The 22754-nt window shown below is 29.3% G+C and overlaps 2 protein-coding genes across 3 annotated transcripts in view; both read left to right on the top strand.

Moving 5' to 3' along the window:
• Positions 1-22754, top strand: part of LOC145314481 (luciferin sulfotransferase-like) — a 301018-nt gene that overhangs the window by 161582 nt on the left and 116682 nt on the right. The gene's annotated exons all lie outside the window — the stretch shown is intronic.
• The window catches only part of LOC145314240 (tropomyosin-1-like), an 80132-nt gene continuing 63448 nt past the window's right edge, over positions 6071-22754 (top strand). Inside the window, exons 1-3 of one of the 2 annotated variants that reach the window (XM_080154081.1) lie at positions 6110-6275; positions 12300-12372; positions 13608-13689. In XM_080154081.1, the coding sequence (XP_080010207.1) occupies positions 13609-13689 (81 nt within the window). In that variant the 5' untranslated portion in view covers positions 6110-6275; positions 12300-12372; position 13608. Of the gene's footprint in view, positions 6276-12299; positions 12373-13607; positions 13690-22754 lie in introns of both variants that reach the window. The other variant, XM_080154080.1, reaches the window with a different exon arrangement.

The following is a 22754-nucleotide window of genomic DNA, read 5'->3' as shown; positions in this document are numbered from 1 at the left end:
GTAATGATTATAGAGTTGCTACGCTTTCTAAATCGTACCCAACTACTACAGGAATCATCATGCAAAGTTTGAAATCGATAGGACAATTCTAACTTGCCTAAATTAACTAATAAAAGCTATCTATCTCGGACGGACGGACGTACGGACGTGCGGACGGACGGACCGACCCTAATTATAGAAAAGCTTCGCTTTTAAAAAATTTTGTGTGGTTGGGGGTGTAAAACCACTCAATTTATTTCATTTGAACGATGGAAGAAAATGTTGATAGGAAATTTTAGAGGTTTTGGAGGAGCTAATAGTTCTTCCATATTATTTTGTGGTAAATTTCCATGTGGGTAATTAAACACTTGTTAGTAGCGAAGCTACTCTATAATTTGAAATGTCCGTCTGTCCGTCTGTCCGTCTGTCCGTATGTCCGTCTGTCCGTCTGTCCGTCTTAGTTTGGGGGAAACGTGATTTTCTCGGCTCCTATAAAAGATAAAAGGCTGAAATTTTTTGACAACATTTCCATTATCAAGGAGCACAATTAACTATAAAACATCAATGTCGATAGGACCGCTTTTTAGCAGGTTTTAGGCTATTTTTGTATTTTTCACATTTTTCTCCATATCTTTGGTGTTTATGGTCCGATTTCCAAATTTTTTTCAGTTATAGAATCAAAATTAAATTTCCTGTCGTTTCAAGAAAACAACTATGACGGTCAGACTGCCTTTAAGCAGGTTTTAGGCTATTTTTTATTTTTCACATTTTTCTCCATACCTTTGGTGTTTATGGCCCAATTTCCAAAGTTTTTCAGTTATAGATATCAAAATTAAATTTCCTTTCGTTTCAAGAACACATCAATGGCGGTCAGAAAGCCTTTTTGCAGGTTTTTGGCTATTTTTATATTTTTCACATTTTTCTTCATATCTTTGGTGTTTATGGTCCGTTTTTTAAAATTTTTGTAATTAAAAATATCAAAATTAAATTTCCCGTTGTTCTGAGCATCCAGTATGTAATTTACTTTGACCGTCAGTCTATTAGTCATAGTACTGAAATATAAATAAATATTAAGAAATTAACAAATGTTGAAAAGGTTTCGTGATTTTTTCCTAATATGCATGCTTTTGTCAACTAATATCTAAATTCTTATTTAATTGTTTATGCTTCGCTACTTATGGATGTTGTCATCCTTGTTTTTAATATAAACTTATGGCCAAACTTCTTGGGTATATTATATAGGTCGTTCTTTTCTTTAGCTAGACTAAAAGCCAAGAAAGCTTAAACAAAAGTTGACGAAAGTGTAAAATCTAAACAGCCAACTTCTTATACTTTATTTATTTGAAATGACAATGCTATAAAGATAATTAGATTACTTATGTTTTGTAACACCAATTCAAAATCAAATTGTTCAAATAATTTTGCAGTTTTTTGAGACATAAGGAAGAATACTAATAAAAAGATCAACATTTACAAACTATACAAATATTATATCACATAAGAAGAAGAAAAAGTAAAAAAATTTGGTAGATAAAGTTAAAATTATCAGACAATTACCTATTTAAATGCGGGTAGAATGTCTTTAATATGAAAATTGTTGAGTTGAGACTGTTAATGAGCTAAAACATTCCCCATATATTGGTATAGGTTTCTTCTGAAAACTTGCGGAAGTGTTACACTTTGCGTTATTGTATCAACATTTGGAATGACATATGAAATGAAAATGCAGATAGCCTGATATCTAGTTGCCGAATGTGTACGCAGTTTCCTGAGTGTTTCCTCATCCTAGCTCAATATTTACTACTAGCTAAAAAAGCTTCAAACTTCAAAAAAAAAAAATCAAAATTTAAAAAATTCAAATTTATAATGTATATTGTATAAATCGTTTACACATTCAAATTTTGATTTTTTTAAGGGAAGTTTGAAGATTTGTAGCTAGTAGTAAATATTGAGCGAGGATGAGGAAACACCCAGGAAACTGCGTACACTTTCGGCAACTAGATATCAGGCTATCAAAATGCAATAGACTTCAATATTTGTAAGCATGCTGCCCATTTCTTATAACAAGAACAGTTAGGTTTTAAAAAGCGCAACAATAACAAAATAACACTTTTTGTACAAACCCAATCAATTCTTCTCACTCAACAATATTTTATGACAACTGACCTTCCCCAACCCTACCCTCCTAACATAGACGTCCAAGAGGGGGGGGGGGTAAAGTGGGGATTACCCCCCCCAAACGTAGGCACCCCCAAAATTTTTTTCATTTTGCCCCCCCCCCCCCTTCATTTAAAATTTACCCCTACCCTGGGGGTGCCGTAGGCACCGACAACCAATTAGGCGGGGGTATTTACCCCCCCCCCCCCCAAACAATTTTGGGGGGGTAAATACCCCCCCAAAATAAAAAATCTCTAGCAAAAAAATTTTAATACTAAATATTTAATAAAATTTAAATTACACCCCCCCGGGGTACAAATTTTGGGGGCTTCGCGCGCCATTTTACCCCCCCCCCCTGAAAACGAATTACCCCCCCCTAAAAATTTTTTACCCCCCCCCAAAAAAAAGCTTGGACGCCCCAGCCTCCTAATATTATCAATTTTTCAAAAATTAATATTTCTAGCCCCTTCATAGACCTATGGCTACGTGGTACCTTACCTGTGCAGTGGGGCTACACTAACTTTTACTTAACCTAAACTAACCTTCAATAATCAACAAAAACACGTTTTGTTAAAAATTTAGTTTGTTGTCAACATGCACCATGTGGGAAACGGCCAGTCAATCAAATATGTGTACTAGCAACTGTGTAATCTTACTGTTATTGGAAATGTGTAATGACAAACCATATTTGTAGAGTAGCTGCAATACTAAAAAAGAAAAGTGCTCTCATAATAGGGAAGCAATCAGTTAAACAATATTGGTTAATAGTGCAGTGATAAACAAGGATTACCGTTAATTATAGAATTTCTGTGCAAATTTTAAAAAAGTTTTAGCAAGTAATTCTGCAATCAAGGAAAGCAAAAGCTTCCAAGGAAAGATATTCTTCAAAATAATTATTAAAACAGAAGCTAGGTTTAGCTGTAGAGTTCAATGACAGAAGACAGTATATTATATCCTAAACTGCAGCTAAGTCAGACCCGTGACATCGAATGCGCATATTTTTTATCTTAAACTGGTGACTGTTAGGACTTTCTGGCAAAAAGTAGACGAATTACCGGCGGCTGCAAATTGTATAACAGGGTTTTAGCGGCTATGGCTTGCTAAAAAAACGGCTGCTTTCTTTAAGCATTTGCGGCCTAAGTGATTATTTCATGGTCTACAATTCCATGTCCCTACAGAAAAAAATGCATTAGAAAGATTCAAAGTATGTGAGTCATGTCATTTATAGTAAGGACAAAAGTAGATATTGTCAGTCGCCTGACAACTTGTCGTAGTCTTGCGGAGTTCTATCCCTGCCTAGATATGAAAACCTTCAAATATGAATTGGTTACATTATCATGTTATAAAAAATTTTAATATGGTAAATCAGATGAGACTTTTTCCTCAGAAAAGTCAAGTTTTAGGTTTCATTACAGATTTTCTACCCATTAGATAGATGCAAAAAAAGAAATCTGATATCCATAATGCATATGTGAATTACAATAAATCTGCGTCTAGCAATCCTTATCATATATTATATGTGTGAAAAAAACTATATATGCGTCTAGTAACCCCTGCTAAAAAGTCTGCGGCTTACGATCCCTGTTATATATTATGTTTGAAAAAACACTAAATCTGTAGCTATCGATCCCGGTCAAATAAAATATGTGTAAAAAACACTAAATATGCAGCTAGCAATCCCTGTACGCAAGTAAAACTGATAAGCTAAATATGTAGCTAGCGATCCCTGTCAGATAGTATGTGTGAAAAAAATACTTCCTTTATCTATTTAGAATAGAAGTTACTGCAAATATGACCAATAAATACTCTTAATGCACACTTTTGCCCAATATAATAACTTTTTTATGCATGACTTTTTCATTTTTGGTGCATATATATTTAAAATTTAATTTAATCATTTGAAAATTTGTTTTAGAAAAAAAAACAGTTTTGTCCAGAATCAACAAATATAATCAAATTCGATAAAAAAAAACAAGGAAGTCACAATTATTAATAATTACTTAGTTTCTTAGTGAGGGACAAACATACAAATTTTACATAGTGGCTTTACTTGACATTAAATTGCTAAAATGAATTTGACAGAGAATTTTAGGATAAATTGGTATGCTACTTGAAAGGACAGTCTTTTGTTTTTATATTTTAATAAATGATTTAACCTGCATTGTAATATTCATTTTTTAGGCAGTTTAATTTGATTTTCTCTAAAAGTATGTCATACAATGAAAAAAAAACCTTAAATGCAGATGATTGAGGCATTGAAGTAGTTGTCTGCAATGTTAACTTTTGGTGATGTTTTAGTGAATTGTAGACATGAAATGGTTTTAATATTGCTTTGATCTTTCATCATCTTTTATGTACTCTAATACAGTGAAACTTGTGGCTGGCTATGATAAGGACTCCTTCCCATCCACCCCCTTTAACATATACTCTCACCTCCTATTGGATAAACGAACAGACAAAATGTGATGTCCATGTTAGCAACCTAAATTGAGCGTAATTTTCCCCTGTCATAATATCTACGTATATTCTATATCCATTAGGCATGAATTAAAAGACTAAGATTCAATTTTATCAAAATAGTAATGTTTTGACCCACAAGAAATAGGAGGGATTTTTTTCAAAGATATCACTCCAACAGGATGATTGTACCTTATCCAAACATGGATGAAATTCTTCTCATGATCTGAAGGCCCAGTTAGTAAGATCTTTCTCACATAGACAGAATTAAATTTACTGTCATAAAAGAACGGTAGAAACTTGTCTTTGTAGTTTTAAGTATTTGCCAGAAGTATTTGCTGTTTTGGGCCATGGCATCCCCCCTACTCTTACTATTTATGACGTAGCAACAGTAGAGACCCCTTTTAACGTCTTTGTTTGTGAACTATGTGAATAATGTTGAAATGTTTTAACAATGATTATAAACCCATGTTAAATAATGTCCTTTTATCTAAGTTGCTCATAAGCAGAGTAATGCTAGTTCTGTCACAGTAGGCTACAAAAATATTTTTAGGGACAAAAATCAATTTAAACAAGCAGCTAATAAAATATGTAAATGTTCATTTTATCTTTTTTGCTTTTATCCTATTTAAAAAGTATTACAATTTTTATGTCTGTCCGTTAATATTTCGCTTATCATAGTTCCGTTTGAGTTTAGGGAAGCTTCATATAGCTCAATGGTTGGTTTTAGGTTCTTTTCTGCCACCTCCCTACTCCCTATACCTATATACTAAGAGCAGCCAATAGTTTTTGTTCTAAATCATTCGATTGGCTCTTTAAACATGAAAATAGCATTGATGAAGTTTTTTTCCAACCAAATAGCTCACTGTTGAAACTTTTAAAACGAATGTTATTTTCAAAAGCTAAGCTTTTATATAATTATGTATCTTTAAAGACATTGTATATTGGATCAAGGTACAATGGACAACAAACAAGCTGGTACATTTTGTCTCTATTGGTCCATAGTGACTTATAGCCGGATACAATTGCCTAATGGGGGATGGACAAACATACAAAAAGGGGAGAAATGAAAGGGTGTTTTAACAAAAAGATATTTTAGGATTTTTTGGGCAGCTTCGCCTTTTGATATAAGAAAAATCTTAGGATTCAGTTATAACCTCTACATGGGTACGACTGTTTTAAAGACTTTTTTAAATAAACATTAAACATAAACATAAAAATAGAATATAAAAAGGGACTTTTTTCCTGTAAGTAAACCACACTCAAAAGAGATTTTACTCTAGACCTTTTTAAACAGACCAGATCTTTAAACTCTTGTTTATGATATAGGTAAAGCTTTAAGTTATTATTATCTAAATTTATCTCAACATTTGCAATTATTAAACACTACACTTCTTCGTTTTATATGGACAATTAGAGAATAAGCTGTATGACAACTGAGAAGTACAATAGCTAGATGACATACACACACGCACACACACACACACAAACAACAACGGAGGCTAAGGTCAGTTTCAACAATTGAGCGGGTGGCGACCTGCACAAGGGACGTGAGGGCCGTGCAAAGTGACACAATAGGGAGGTGGTTAGCAGGGGGGGAGGTAGCTGCTCCGGTCAGCCCTCAGTCAGCAGGTCGGACTATTGTTCCACCAGTCTCATACACTCTCACCCACTAAACACAGGTATTGAACACCAGCCCAAAATATGTGCTGAATTAACAAATAAGTGAATAATTCTTTTTTGTCAAAAAAAAAAGAATTTTATATGCTTTTAAAGCATATGTAGTGATTGTTTCAGTTTAAAATCGCGGTTTTTTGTTAATGAAAAGGTTTAAAAGATAGAGAAATAAGCGAAGCGATAAATGTATTATTTACTTTCAAAATTCCCCCTCGTTTTAAATTGAAAGTGAACGCAATTGAGTTTAACCTTCAAGTGTATATCATTTTTTCATTGCAGTTTTTTTTATGGAAAAATCCATTCTAACGATTTTGAATCACTCATAACCCCTCCCTCTAAACAATTTAAAACCTGCAGGGCCCCGCATGGCCCAAATTCTTAGATCAATTTTCCTACAGAGTTTTCTGAACCTAAAGAATCAAACTGATTTCAAATCTATTTAAAGGGTTGGGGCAATTTAGAAATTCTAGTTACTAATTTTTAGATTTTGAAATTTTTACAGGGAGTGTCAAAAATAAAATATTTTCATGTTTTTTAGTTATTTTCATAATGATAAAATTTTCTAATTTTTTGCGTAATAATTAAAATGAAAAAGAAGAGGTATATGATTTTTACGCGCTACGCTTCGGTGTATAATAGATATCAATTTTAATTTCACAAAATCTATCAAAAATATTTGATTAATACTCATCTCATGAGAGTCACGCTCGATCAAGTTTATATGCATTGTTATTATTTATTGAAAAGGTTGTTTTTCTAACAGTTTAGTGAAAATTTTTCAAAAAATATTTCATATATTCATCATAATTTGATGCTTTGATATATTGAAATCTAAATGATTTTATGTATTAGATTTGAAAAACATATTGTTAAAACAATTATATACAGCTATCTTAATCGATTTAGATTAAATATTATAAGCGAAAAAGTTAGTATTTTATTATACTGTTCTTTTCATCTTTCCTGACCTCATGGAAATAATTGACTTTGTTTAACAATCCAAAGAATATTTTATGACTTAAATCGATAAAAATGGCTGAATTTCTTCTTTTTTTTGAAACAAACAACCTTCTTTACAAGGATAATCAAAATCCTAACTTTTAAAAGTCATAATTATATTCTTAATCATCTTTTACTACATTTAAATTATAATAAATTATGAACACAACATCAAATAGAATAAATTATCTCGGAACGGCTCATTTTAAAAATCTAAATTATGTAGTTAAATCTAAATCTAAATTACCACACAAACGATGCATGATTTAAACTTATTTAGATTTGATTTGTTGTTAACCTTCCCCCTATACTATCACATTTTTTATATAGTTTTATTTTTTTTAATAATTGAAATATAAATTGTTTTTCACCGTAGGAGATTTCATTAGATAAATGGTTTGATGGAGATTATTAAAATATATGTTTAGGTTAATCTGTTTTTTTATAAAATGACACTATTCTTTTTGCGGTATTTTAGGTCTAAAAAACAGCCTCCTTTTGCATACATTTTTAAAGGAAATAGCGACGTTTCAAATATTGCTTTTGGTAACAGGTATATGGCACCTAAAGATTCTTTTCTGCTAATTAAAAAGACCCCATATTGGATAATAAAATACATCAAATACATTCATTGGTGGCAAATATTTTTTTCTCTGAGTGCTATATCCCTCCCTTCCTGAGTCTTATTAGGGGTTATAAGAAGGGTCCTTTTGGGTTAAAAAAGGAAAATGTCAAAATAGATTATTGACTTATCAAATTTGGAGATTGTTGATCAATTTGTAATAAAATTCCTATTTTTAAATTTACACTTCAGGCTGTCTACAGTAGAGTTGTCAAAAATATCATGCAGTGAGGCTATTGCATTGATTACGGTGTAATTAAGCGGATAGTCTGATAGACTTTTATGTAGTATTAAATTTCATAACTAATGATTATATTCATAGTTTACTGGCATAGAAAGGAGAATTGTAAAACAAATAGGGATGACTTTTAAGTATCATTTTCTCTAAATGAAACCTAGAAAAGAAGATTTAACGCTTTATTACACTATAATCAATCCAATATCCTTGCTGTACTATTTAGTTAACTGTTAACTGTCTACATTAGAAAATAGTTAAGGATAGAAGTAAGGTTAGCATTAACACCCGCACATTATCGCGTATTTTAAAATTCAATTTTCACAAAAAGACACACATAAATTGGTGGAGAGGTTTTGAATGAAGCAAAAGTCAGTTTGTAATAATTTGCAAGTATGATACATGTGCAGAAGTAAATGCACAACTAGAAGTAGATGTAGTTAAAGGGATAATTATAGCAATGTTTATTTTTCTCAATAGCATGTTTAGTTAAATAGTATTTTAAACACTTTTTCAGCATGTTTTTTTTTCTTATTAAAAACATATCACTCAATTTAGATTTAAGTTAACAATTAATTTATCAAGTTTAGCTCATTTTTGTATAAATAATAGGCACGATTTTTTTGTTGATATTTACATTTAAATTAGGTTTCTAGAAGTTATCCCCTAATTTATCTTTAAAACATTATTTTTAGATATTTAACGTTGTATTTTTTTAGTTTTCAATTCATCTAAAGAATTTTATTAAATAAAAAATTATGATATCACACAATATTCTTTTCATGAATTGAAACATTTATTTTAGCATTTTAACGTAAATGATTAGTAGTAGTAAGAATTCAGTTTTATTAAAAAATCATTAAAATAGTGAAAAAATCAAGAAAAAGAATGTTAACAAAAAGGTAAGATTTTACATTTTTTTCTTCTTCTAAAATTTAAGGTAAGAAATATTTGAACTATGCATGTTTGCTTTCTATCTATCTATATACAGGGGAAGGACAATAGACGATAATTATTCCTCTAAATTTGCATTGTAATATTTGTTTAGAAAAAAATGAATGTGCCATTGTCCTCACCCTCCCAGATTTATTTTTATATAATTTTTGTGAACGTTTTACAGACATATGTACACTGAAAAAAATATGATTGTTAAGAATAGATGACTTTCTTCTATTAATAGACAAGATTTTAAAATTATACAATTATTTGAATCAAAACAACACAAATTTAAAAGGCATTATCTAATTTAAATCTTAAATATCATTAAAATATTTCGGTGAAGGTCACCTATATGAAATTTCTCTTCTATCTATTGAACATTATACTTGCATGTATTTATTTATAGCAAAAGTATTTCAACAAAACAGCTAAAAAATCAACACTAAAGCAAACACAAATTTTTAGTTTAGCATGAATTAATGTACAGTAAAGAACTTTTTATAAAAGAAATCTATTAATATTAAAACTGCTAGAGTCATTTTTATAACTTTCTTAATAAAGATTCAATAATCTTTCTTATGCAAAACGTAATTGCTAAAGATAAAAATTATTTATTTTGTAGAAATACTTCTGATTTTTTCTGCATGCTTAGTGCTTATTTTTGTGCATTTTGCTTATAAATTCAAATCTTTTTACATGTTCCAATACCTCAAATATATTATTCATATTAAAATCTTAGATTGAAATATTTCATATGACATATCAATTTTTAAAGCATGCAAGTGATAGCATGAAAACTTGTGTCTCTTATTCAAACATTGGTTAACATGCATGGCTGTTTCTGCAATAAAGATGATTCTAATACTCTAAAAGTAAGAGAAAAATTAGGAATTAATTTGTGTTTTAAGCGTTAGATAATAAATATTTGGGAAGGATTAATTTAGCTTTATTGTAAAAACACCACATGTATTAAAAAGATGTAATTGAATACTTGAATACAAACATAAATTCATTCATAAGCAAATAAAAGTTTGAAAATTCATTCCCATTTCAGACATAACTTTAGATTTTCAACTGTTTAGAAAAGTTTAATGATTTTTATAGTTCAGATACTTTATAATTATAGCAATGTTTATATTGTTGCTGATTCACTATTAATGGACAATATTGTTCTTGTTAAACTTCAAAATAGATGTACATTTTTAAAAAAGTATTTGGTGATTTCCCTCAAAGTGTCGGACGAGCACTTATACATTCCCCCCCCCCTTATTTGTTAATAAATTTTGAATAAGGAATAGGGTATTTTTTCCTATTTCTAACCCCTATTTAGGGCCGTATTCCTGATGGGCTACCTAAACAAAAAACTACACCCCCCTCCCCATTGCATATTGTCAATTTATTTCAAAATAAAGGAGGGGGAGGGTTCTATGCTCAATTGGGTACTTTGAGGAAAACTGTCAAATATTTTGAAATGTATTATATTGTAAAGTTTTTATTGGAGAAGTAAAAATTTTTTTTTTAAATCATTAAACTTTAATCTAAATAACTTTTACTAAGAAATAGTTATGCTTCTAAAGACAAAGCATAAGAACAAAAATCCGCAAAAACCTAAGCGCTTAAAGCTAACCTTAAAATAGTAGAACTAACAAAATGAGCCCAATCAAAAAAAAAAAGTTTTTAAAAATCTGCTATGAAAATTAATGACTTTCATTGCACTATTTATTAAAATAATACATTTAAAATGCATTTTTAGAAATGCAAAAATAATAGTATTTACAATAATTTATCATTTTAAATTTGTTTAATGCAACGCATATCTACATTCTACAATCATTGGTTCCCCTCACTTTAAAATTTAACATATTTGCACAAAATGCAATTTCAGAGCAGTTTATTTAATTTATGAAGCCGTCCTTTAACAACCGACCCCTCTATGTCCGTTTTTAGACTCCACCTACATCCTGGTCTGTCCCGCTTATTTTCCCCGCTCTGATCCATCTAAGAACAATAGCATTCTTGTTTGAAAATCCAGCAACTGAACATAAAAACTGCTTTAATAATGGACATATGTTATTTTTCTAGCCTGACTATGCATATTCTAAACTTAAAGACTATTACAATCATTTTTAATTATTTTTTAATAATTAAAGGACATTTATGTATTAAATACGACAAATACTTATTTAATTAATAATAAGTATAAGTATAATAAGTAAGAGTAATTTCACTCCTAGAAAAACTATTTTGCTACTAATTAATGCAAAATTATCAATAATAATTGTATTTCTTGAGGTGAAATCATTCATTCTAGTATATTCTAAAAATATTTAAGATAAAATGAATGAATAAGCGTTAAAAATGAATGTCCGTTTAGAGACGTACTTCTGCATATTTTCTTAAGTCTACGATAACTTATGACAAAAATCTACTACTCTTTCTTTGCTTTTATACATTTCTTTATTTCTTTCCTGATCGCCAAGACTTTTTTCAATATTTGAACTACTTTTAAAATGTATTAAAACTCTCCTTAGTTGTGATGAGGGCCATTTGTAAACAAATCTAAAAAATAATGCATTACATGTACTTGAAGGGGGGGAAAATATATCATGTTTTGAAAAAACTTTTAGGGGAAAATTGAAAGATTTTATGATAGAAATACAAAGAGTTTGGTAGAAAAGTTTATTCCCTAGAAGTATATTGTACATTATGTGAGAAGTTCAAGGATCGAAAATAAATCTTGGTGGTCATTTAATATTGCACGTCTCTGCTGCAATGCGTTGCTTTTGTCCTTGTCCAGAATATTATCAGGTCAAAATTTCCTGAATTTTTTTTTTGTGTGATCCGCAAAATATTTATAAAATCAAAAGAGCAGCTATTCTATAATTTAATCACTGTCTTAAGACAAACGGACTAAAAAGGACAAAAACGTTGTTTTTTTAAAAAAACATAAAATGATTTATAAACAGGTCTTTAATATTAAAACATGGAAAGTTTTTTCCATAAATAAGATTTTTAATTTAAAATATAAAAATTATTGAATTTCTGTTTATAAAACGGAATACAGATAAAAATAAGTCATAGAGTATCAGCTCTATTCATTAGAGGCTTTAATAAAAGACATTGTATATTGACTCTAAAACGATAAAATGACTCATATAGTATTTCTAAAACACTTGTCCTATCCCCCAAAAAATAGGAACCTTAGAACAAAGGCTGTGATAATAAAAATTTCAGACTAGGACCAGTGGCTGGCCAGTTGTCTACTCCGGACAAGGACCTTACAGGGAAACAAGTTTAGAACCACCAGGCAAGCACTTGTTGTGATTCTTTCTTAAAAGATTTCTAGTAGTTAAGCTAATCTATAATGAAAGTTGTCTGTCCTTTCATTCGTCTGTCTGTCTGTTCGTTTGCAAAAGTAGTTTTGATGTAAATATCGTTTGTCTATTTAGTAGAAATCAGAAACCTATTTTACGATTTCATGTATTATTTATCTACCCCTTTTCAAGTTTTAGTTTTAGCCCCTGTGGTTGGCTTTAACTCTTCGGTGCCCTAACTCTTTTAGGTACTTACTTAACCTACCCACCCTTAAAAATTTCATGCTTCAAAATAAAATATAAAGTCTACTAAATTTATTATTTTGTCTAAGCCCTTATTTAAAAAACAAGGATGACAACATCCATACGTAGCGAAGCACAAAATTTTGTGGATGGGACTGACCGTCATGGTTGTTTCTTCAAACGACGTGAAATTTAATTTTGATATCTATAACTGAAAAAATTTTGAAAATCGGACTAAAAACACCAAAGATATGTGGGAAAATGTAAAAAATATAAAAATAGCCAGAAACCTGCAAAAAGGCAGTCTGATCGTCATTATTGTTTTCTCCAAACGACGGAAAGTTTAATTTTGATATTTTTAACTGAAAAAATTTTGAAAATCGGACTAAAAACACCAAAGATATGGGGGAAAATGTAAAAAATATAAAATAGCCAAAAACCTGCAAAAAGGCAGTCTAACTGTCATAGTTGTTTTCTTCAAACAATGTGAAATTTGATTTTGATATGTATAACTGAAAAAATTTTGAAAATCGGATCATAAACACCAAAGATATGGGAGAAAATGTAAAAAATATAAAAATAGCCAAAAACCTGCAAAAAGGCAGTCTGACCGTCATTATTGTTTTCTCCAAACGACGGAAAATTTAATTTTGATATCTTTAACTGAAAAAATTTTGAAAATCGGACCATAAACACCAAAGATATGGCGGAAAATGTGCAAAATTAAAAAAATAGCCTAAAACCTGCTAAAAAGCCACCCAACCGCCATTGATGTTCTATAGTTAATTGTGCTCCTTAATGATGGGAATGTTGTCAAAAAATTTCAGAATCCTATCTTTTATAGGAGCTGAGTAAATCCCATTTCCCCTATAGCGTTACGGACTGACTGACGGACGGACTGACTGACGGACTGACGGACGGACATAGTGAATTATAGAGTAGCTTCGCTACTAAAAACACATCACTACGTTCTTGACGCTGTTAGGATGGAGGCTATTAAGAAGAAGGTTCAGGCCATGAAGGTCGAGAAGGACAACCTCTGTGATAGGCTTGATGCCATGGAGTTGGTGAGTTCATAGATAGATAGATAGATAGATAGATAGATAGATAGATAGATAGATAGATAGATAGATAGATAGATAGATAGATAGATAGATAGATAGATAGATAGATAGATAGATAGATAGATAGATAGATAGATAGATAGATAGATAGATAGATAGATAGATAGATAGATAGATAGATAGATAGATAGATAGATAGATAGATAGATAGATAGATAGATAGATAGATAGATAGATAGATAGATAGATAGATAGATAGATAGATAGATAGATAGATAGATAGATAGATAGATAGATAGATAGATAGATAGATAGATAGATAGATAGATAGATAGATAGATAGATAGATAGATAGATAGATAGATAGATAGATAGATAGATAGATAGATAGATAGATAGATAGATAGATAGATAGATAGATAGATAGATAGATAGATAGATAGATAGATAGATAGATAGATAGATAGATAGATAGATAGATAGATAGATAGATAGATAGATAGATAGATAGATAGATAGATAGATAGATAGATAGATAGATAGATAGATAGATAGATAGATAGATAGATAGATAGATAGATTCTAAAAATCTAACTATTCATTTTTTGAATGAAACTGACTATTCAATCATGGGTACAATGTTTCAATTTAAAACGAATGAGAAACTAAAAATTGGATGGTAATAACCTTTATTTATGGAGTTCGTTTGAAATTTTTGCAAAATATTAGGTTTGCAAATGGATTCTCTGTTTTTAAAATGACATGAACTCAACATTGAACAGTGGAGTAGTAGATAGGACTTTGATTTAATAAAGTTTATAATCTACTTTTATAATTAAAAAAAAAAATATGGAATATATACTCCATTTATTATTGGACACTAATTTAGGTTCCAAGAATACTCGTTAGTTTCATAGATTATATATTTCCTTGCACTTTATACTAACTATGGACATATATGCCATTGTTCTATAGTAATTTTGCGAATTCCTCGCTTTCAATAGTCATTAATAAAAGTAGCAGGACAAAGTGTTTCAAAAATCAGACATGTGACGCCATAAAAATGAGGAAGATGAGAGAAGAAGTGGGAATGAAAACCCATAAATTGATAGATGGATAATTACTCACTTTTATGACGTAACATGGCTAATTTTTGAGACACTTCGTCCCGCTACTTAATAGAAGATAATAATAGAATATCCACTCTATATTATTGATAATTATTTTAGTATCCCCACTTTTGAACATACTCATTTTAGTTTCCCGAAGGTCAAATATGGGGAAATTGGAAAAATTGGTTGCTCTGTTGCTAATAAAGACAATAGGTTAAAGGCACAGAGTTAAATTTTAAACATAGATGATTATGTCCAAAGTTGAGTAGCTAGACACCTAGCATTAGTACTTTAGTAGACAAAATTAAAGGAATGTAGTGGCCTATAAACGGGTTTAAAGAATCAATGACACTATTAGCACTTTCTGAGAAAGAGCGTATGTGGTTTTCTTTTAGTTAGATTAATGAAGGGTTAAAGATAAATATATTGATTTGGGAATCTATTTCTAATAAGTCCATTTTAAAGACCATTTCAATATCCGTGCTCAACAACACACGATCTTTCTCATTTTTGTTTCAATTTCTTTTGCAACAAAATACATGTTGTTTACCATAATTGGGTTGTAATGTTGCTTATTTGTTTTCTACCAAGGTTTCTTAATTACTCGACAACTGCATCATGCATGGCAAAACAACGTGAAGATCCTTTGACGTTTTCATTCTGATAGTCTACCACTTAATTGCAAAACCTTTGTGGGGGCCAAGACAATCCTATAACTTTGTTCTATTCGTTTTTATTTTTTCACATCTTTTGTTATGACGTGATTTGTTGAGACTTTTTTCTTTTAGTATCTAGCCAACAAAAGGATGGATAATTCTAAAGCTGGAGTAAAGAATCTTAAAACAAATAAAGGCTAAACTAAAATTCAAATAAAGCCTAATAAATATGTATAAAAGTCCAAATATAGACAAATAAATCACACACAAATATGTCAGAAAAATAGTAATCGGCAAAAGCCACGAAGAGACCTTGTATATTTTTTGTATATTTGCTTTGTTTAATGGATTCTTTTAAATTTTAATGATTAAAATTATTAGTATGTAAAGTTAGTTTTAGTAATAAAAATTAGTAGAAAACTATTATAAAATCTTTTTAGAGATAAACCAAAGGATCTTAAGGGATAAGACGATGGAAGAAAAATTATGTACATTCAATATTATGATAAAAGTTCATTGATTAAAGTGGTGGATGGAAAAGAGTCAACACTACTAGTTTGTAAATGTACAATCAATGAAGATTTAATGTAAGGTACCCAAATAAGAGATCATCTTTATACAACTTGCTGTTTATAACTTCCAGTCCAATATCCCATATCTCCCAAGATAAATAATAATATTTTGTATAGTTTTTTATTTTGATATTTTTTGATGGTCTTTTTCTTCCTGTTAACAATGAACTATGAATTTAGTTCTAAAGCATCCAGTTTTATTTTAGTGTCACGTTTATTTATAGGGAGTTTCTTCATTATTGTTTAAAAGTTAATTTACCTGGTAATAAGTTGTGCTTGTTAAGAAGCCATATATTCCGCCCTAACCTTAAGATCTTTGTTTTACTCAATTAATTGACCTTTTAATAGGCCAATACATTCCTCCAAACTTCTTCTCTAAGACCAATGCTAGGCGTCTGAATAAGCAGAGGGCATCGTTCTATTGATATGCGTACCTTAAAAAATAGCCTATATATTACAGAATTTTTTTTGGTTGTTTTGTGGGAAAACTACCCAAAAAGATCCAAATTTGTAGACACCAATAGACATATTAAACAGTTTTAATGTTTTCAACATTAATAAATTAGATCGCAAATCAATAAAAGGATTTTTACCTTAACTTATCTTACAACCAAAAAAGGTTTTGTTACTATCTAACTTTATACTTCATTGAATGGTATAAAAACTTTATAATTTTCACTTGCTGCTTAAGTGAAATGAAATTTTTAATGGCTAAAAATGTTTAAATTATAGTTTATTTGTTGCTTTACTGATGTATTTTCATTAAAATATTTGTTTATTAGCTTTCCTGCTTGTAAACATAAATGTTCTTGCTCAAAAAAAAGTATGAATATTATTATCTTGGTTCATATCGAATAGTCTATTATATTATCTGAAATTTAGTGGTGTACCTTCACTATCGCAAATTGTCAAATCAAAAGAACAGCAAATCTAAACATTATCAATAGTATCCTCAAAAATGCACTCTCCCCTTTGCTTCTCCCGTAATATTTAACATCCCTCTAAACTATTTCAAATTTTACTGATTTGCAATTATGAAAACAACTACGTGGAAGTATATGCAGAATTGACTGCACTCCAATTTTAGATAGTTATTCATGGTAGTTATAGGAATTTTTGTCTATACCATTTAAAGGAAGCAAAATATATTGATATAAAACCATACATGAATCATAGATAATAAGATAGATAGTTGCAAACATAAATAGATGTAAATAGATGTAAACATATGTAAATATAAATAGTTGGATATATAATTAGATGGATAAATAAATAGATAATGAATATAAGATTAAATAAATGAATAGATAATGAATATAAGATTAAATTAAAGTATATAGATTTGTAAATAGGTTAGTAGGTAATAAAAGGACTTATTACTCCCCTAAAAAGGGCCGGAGGTCAGGAAAATACCCTTAATCCACCCAAAAACATTCTAAAAGATTCCCTGAAAAGTACAACTAATTCGGACCAGCATTTTCAAAGCACTTTAGTCTATCAACATAAACCTTTACTACTTTCTATAATAGGATAGAAAGAAGCATTCATGAAATATAATATTTGGGATTAATATCTTACAAGATTATTTCGATAAGGAAGTAATTTGTTTATAATTAGTAGCGCAGCTTTTCTAAAATTTGTCAGGTATCTTAAGGGATAAGACAAGGGCCGATAATTTGATACATCCCCATTGGTGATACACAAAATTACCCGTCCTGCTTAATGCCCCTTTCCTCCCTAATAATTTATTTATGATTAATTAACTTATTCATACTCAGATTTGCCAAAGGTTGAAATTCACAAATAGAAATTAAGGGATTGTCCACTAACCTTATCCTATTATTCAAAGTAGTAAGCTTTTTTTGTCTGTAGCGAAGAATCTCAATAAACGCTCAACCGATATTGTTCTCTTTTACAGTGAAGCTTTTTATAACTCCAGAGAGGGGTTTTAACTATTTTTGGGGGAGGGTATCTCCACCCTCCAAATAAAAATGAACCATATTTTTAAAAATCTTATCTTTAAACTCAAATCGAAGATGGGAGTTGACTCTTATTTTAACCTTAAATGCATCTAGAGGCTTCTAGGGGCTTAGCCTCTAATAAATATAATTATAGTTAAACATAACTAAACCCTAATATTAACTCGCTAAGACAAGATTGATCAATATTTAAATAATTTTACGCCTAATTATGAATTTACATAGAATCGAATATAGAAGGAGAGATAGGTAGATGTTTAGAGTTAAATAGATTGATATTAGATTAATAGTTGTTAAATAGGTAGATAGATGATGTTTGGAAGTGAAGGGCATATAAACGTTGGATTGATAGATATACAATATACTATTGTATAGAGTAGCAAGGTCTTTTTTGTCTATAGATTAAGATATCGATAACTAATGAACCGATCGAGTTCTCTATTTCAGAGAAGCTTCAGCTAAGTATTGAGATGGTTGTAGGCAATTTTATTTTTAGATTTGAGCAATGGTATGTTTTCCAATGGGATTTTCTGTTATATTTACCCTTAGAATACTAAGCCCCTATATGCTAGGGGTGCAGCCGCTAGTATATACTTCAACTGTAGATGAATAAGTAGATTAAATGAATGTACAGATATATTGATAGAAATCTTTGATAAAATTAGAAATTAACATAAAAGTGAGTTTTAGACTTAAAGATATATATAGAATTCATTTAATAGAATAAAATATAGATGAATGGATAGATGGATAACTTAAAAGATAAACAGATGAGTAGATATGAAAAATTGATAGATGGATAAATAAATGATATATTATTGAAAAGTTAGATTGATATTTAGATAAAAAGAAGGGTAAAACAGCTTTGATAGAAAGATAGATGAGTTGACGAAAGGCAATGAAATTTTATGCCAGATTATAGAATGTTGCCGTACTTGAAAAGATGGGGTGTTAGGTTCGAAGTTCATTCAAACTAACTAAAATCTGAAGGTATTTTATAAAACAAAAGCTTGTTATATAGGAAATTTAGTTCCTAATTAGCTCAGCAAAGTAGTTTATATAAAAAAGTATCTTTCTTTCTTCTATATAATATTCTTTGGAAAATACATGTATTACTAGGTGATACTTAGTATTTCTACTGCAAGCGTGTTTAAGATAATTTGAGTATGTTAAAGATATGTATAATCTGTAGTCATACTCTTAAATAACTTAGAATAACAGTCAATATAATTAAAGTATTTGAGCTTTTTGAGATTTGTTTTCGTTGCTTTAAATGAACATGAACATGGGATTAACAAAAATTTTGGGCTTGGTGTGCTTTTGAGAAGTAAGACTATAACTAAATTATATATTTAATGGGGGAAATAACACGGATACATGGATTAGACAATTCAAGTTATTTATTTCCAAATCTCTATGTTAATTTGTAAAATCTGGTGAACAAAAAGGCAAATGGGTTGATTAAAAAACAACAAATTCCCTGGATTCCCTGGTAAAAAATATTCCATGAAATAGGATTTACTTTTTTACGGCTCTCCCAGTTATATTTTTTTGTTACAAAAATATTAAGGTAAAGTTTTATTTTATTATTTTGTTTTGAAGATGATTTAGACATCAATAACATTAGGTAGATTAAAAGATTATTAGATAAAAAGATAGTTAGATAGCAAATATAGATACAGATAGATAGATATGTATTGTTGCCTTTCTATATAAGGTAAGGATCAATAAAACTATCAATACAATGTTTGTTATGCCTAGGGTAGTGCTACAAATTTACAAGAAAAACTAGGACAAATATGATTAAAGAGTTACAAGATAGTTAAATGAAGTGGTGGGAGGGGAGGGGGATCATCACCCCCATTAAATTAAATTTTCAGGATCCTGTCTTACCCCTATTTTTCCTTATGATAATAATTTATAATCTTGAACTAAAGTAAGAACGGACGGTCATATCCTAGAAATAAAGTAGCTTGAATAAATGACTTATTTATTAGAAAAAAAGCAAAAATATATGCAAATATATTTCTTTAAGCAAGGCAATTTTGTAGCCCAAAAGTTTATTATGGGCCTACATTTCTTTACTTCCCTCCTCCTTTTTTTTCTTGGAATGTTGATTCAAAACAGCGAAAACTGATCAAGGAATGTGAAACTGCTTTTTAAATTTTAATACCTAGTTAATAGGATTAGACTAATTTAATTTTGAAATTATGATGCCTTTTGGTATATTATTTATTTTCTATTCAAAATTGTAATTTAATTTTCAAAAACAAACTAATTGATTTTTTTACACTTTCCTATCTTTGGCGTTGGTCATTGAAAAATGTAGTCTAAACTTAATTACAAAAAAAATACAATAAATTTTATTTATTTTATGCTGTTTAAAATAAATATGGCAGTTTTAAAGAAATACTGTATTTTGTTCTTTATTTAACCTATATGCTAAATTGGTAATATGTATATAAGGAGATAATAGATCATCGTTTCTTTAGAGGGCCAAAAAATTAATAGAGAGGGCTTAAATATCTCTGTTACTTCTATAGTGCTTTTGAATTTTTTTTTTATTTTTTCATATTTTTTTACTTTTATAAAATTTGTGTTTCCTTATTCGATTAAAAAGAGGTGGATTTACTGTTGAGTTAGCTCCATTGTATATAAGGTTAGATAGAGAGGTGTTATATCCATTTGCCATATTAGTAAGACTATTTGTTTCAAATCAGGTAAACAATGATAGGGCAATGGGCAGTAAAATAATATTATTCCTAATTTTTTTTGTGAACTTTTGCTTTCAATATAGAAACCTAAGCCTGTATATGATAACCTATGTCCAATTCCTAACAAACATCAAGAGCAGACCATTTGACTAAAGAACAAATATATTTGACTAGCGAAAAATCTATGAGTAATAATCAATTTTCTTTGGATTAAAGGGTTTAAGGATAATGAATAGAATGTCTTTTTCGTTACCACCTAAAAATGTACAAAAACTATCTTACAGAACCTTTTTTTAAGTTTAATTTGTAGTCAAGATTATCTATGATAGATAAAGTTACAATTACAAAAACAAGGATGAGTAATTTTAAAAGCTTCATCAAGATTATTTGATGAAAATTTTAGATATTATGGGAATTTATTTAACCAAATTTTAATTAACTTATTAATTTTTAAAATTAAATAAATTTTGAATTTGTATATTACTATGGAGTTGCAAACTTTTGTGAATTTATAATTTTACATTTGGAAAGCAAATCAAATGCTACATGGTAAATTTTAACTATCCTTTTGTTTTCCTTTAGTATCTACACGTACTCTTGATGAAAGTTGTCTTAAAAAGAAGAAAATGTACACAACCATTAAATCCTAGAAAAGCTTTGATCCCTAAAGATATAAGATTACAATAGTAAAGATAAAAACTAGTGTTTGGTAAATGATACTGTGTTTTATTAAAAGGTCCCACAATGTAACTTGTATCTATATGTAGTATAAACCCAAGTCAACATATTGAAGGATTAAAATTCTAATTTAAAACCAACAAATGTAACTTATTTCAAGAATTTAATGGAGCTAATAATAAACTTCTATTTTGTCCTTTTTCTATATATCTTTAATTTTTTCTGTTTTAAATGAACAATATTTGTTTGATCTGAGTTGCAATTTTGCAAGGTTGTGGTCAATTTGTTTAACTTTTAAAACTATAAAAAAAACACATTTTATAACGATTTATATTTTTAAGCTAATATACAAGTGTAGGAATAAATATGTTTATTTTCCATACCAAGCATTGTACAATTAAAGGCCTTTTCTATACATATTACCAGCTTTTGATAATTCATAAACAAATGAGACAATAAACTTATAAGAACACAATACAATAGTGGGCTATTATAGTCTTATATTTTACTGTTTTATTTTATTAAAATGGTCTGTAGGACCAGACTATTTAACCAGTATCACCTTGATGGTCAAGGCCTATCTGGTATCTGTTTACCAGGATATAAACGGTTACCCAACAAAACAACAAAAAAACTTCCAATGAATTTTGAATAAAATATTCAAAAATTAGCAAAGGTTGCCTATGTCAGTATATCTTTTAATAGATATGAAATGCTTATTTGCTTTAACCTATTTATTTTCATATTAGCTTTCTTTTTTGTTTTGTTTAGGGAATTGTCATTTTTGGATCTTACTTTTTGTTCCCTCTACAACCTTCTTTTTTTCTATTTTACTTAATTTTAAAATTATGAATAGCTGAAATGTACAAACACCTGTTTGATCTGAGACAATTTATTGGCCAAGATTTGCATAAATATGCTTTTATAAAGGTGTGAAACACCCAATACTGTAAACATTTTCTTGTATATATATTATGGTAGATTTTACAAAAAAGAAAAATTATAAATTTTGTGATTTTCCTGCTTTCCTAATATTCTTTCTAGTCTATCTGGAGAGTACTAACTTTGGAGTACAATATGAAAAAAGATTGATTTCTTGGAAAATATTTTTATCAGTGCAGGGATATGGAAATAAAATGCATGGAATGTTTATGCATATTGAAGACCTAAAACATATTTATATGAAAGAAATGAGAATACCATAATCTATTGACTTTGTGTTGTAAAAAGGTAAGTTTATTTCTGAAATGATTCATCATAGACATTTAGATAGTCAAAACAAATAGATATATAGATCTATTTTGAAAGTTAGTTTTAGAACAGTTGAATATGATAGATATAGAAATAGACAAAACAA

This window comes from Acartia tonsa, chromosome 1, assembly GCF_053477335.1.
Source record: "Acartia tonsa isolate MP-2025a chromosome 1, ASM5347733v1, whole genome shotgun sequence".
Taxonomy (NCBI): Eukaryota; Metazoa; Arthropoda; class Copepoda; order Calanoida; family Acartiidae; genus Acartia; species Acartia tonsa.
Note: the sequence above shows the minus strand (reverse complement) of the source record. Positions and strands in the feature narration are given on the sequence as shown.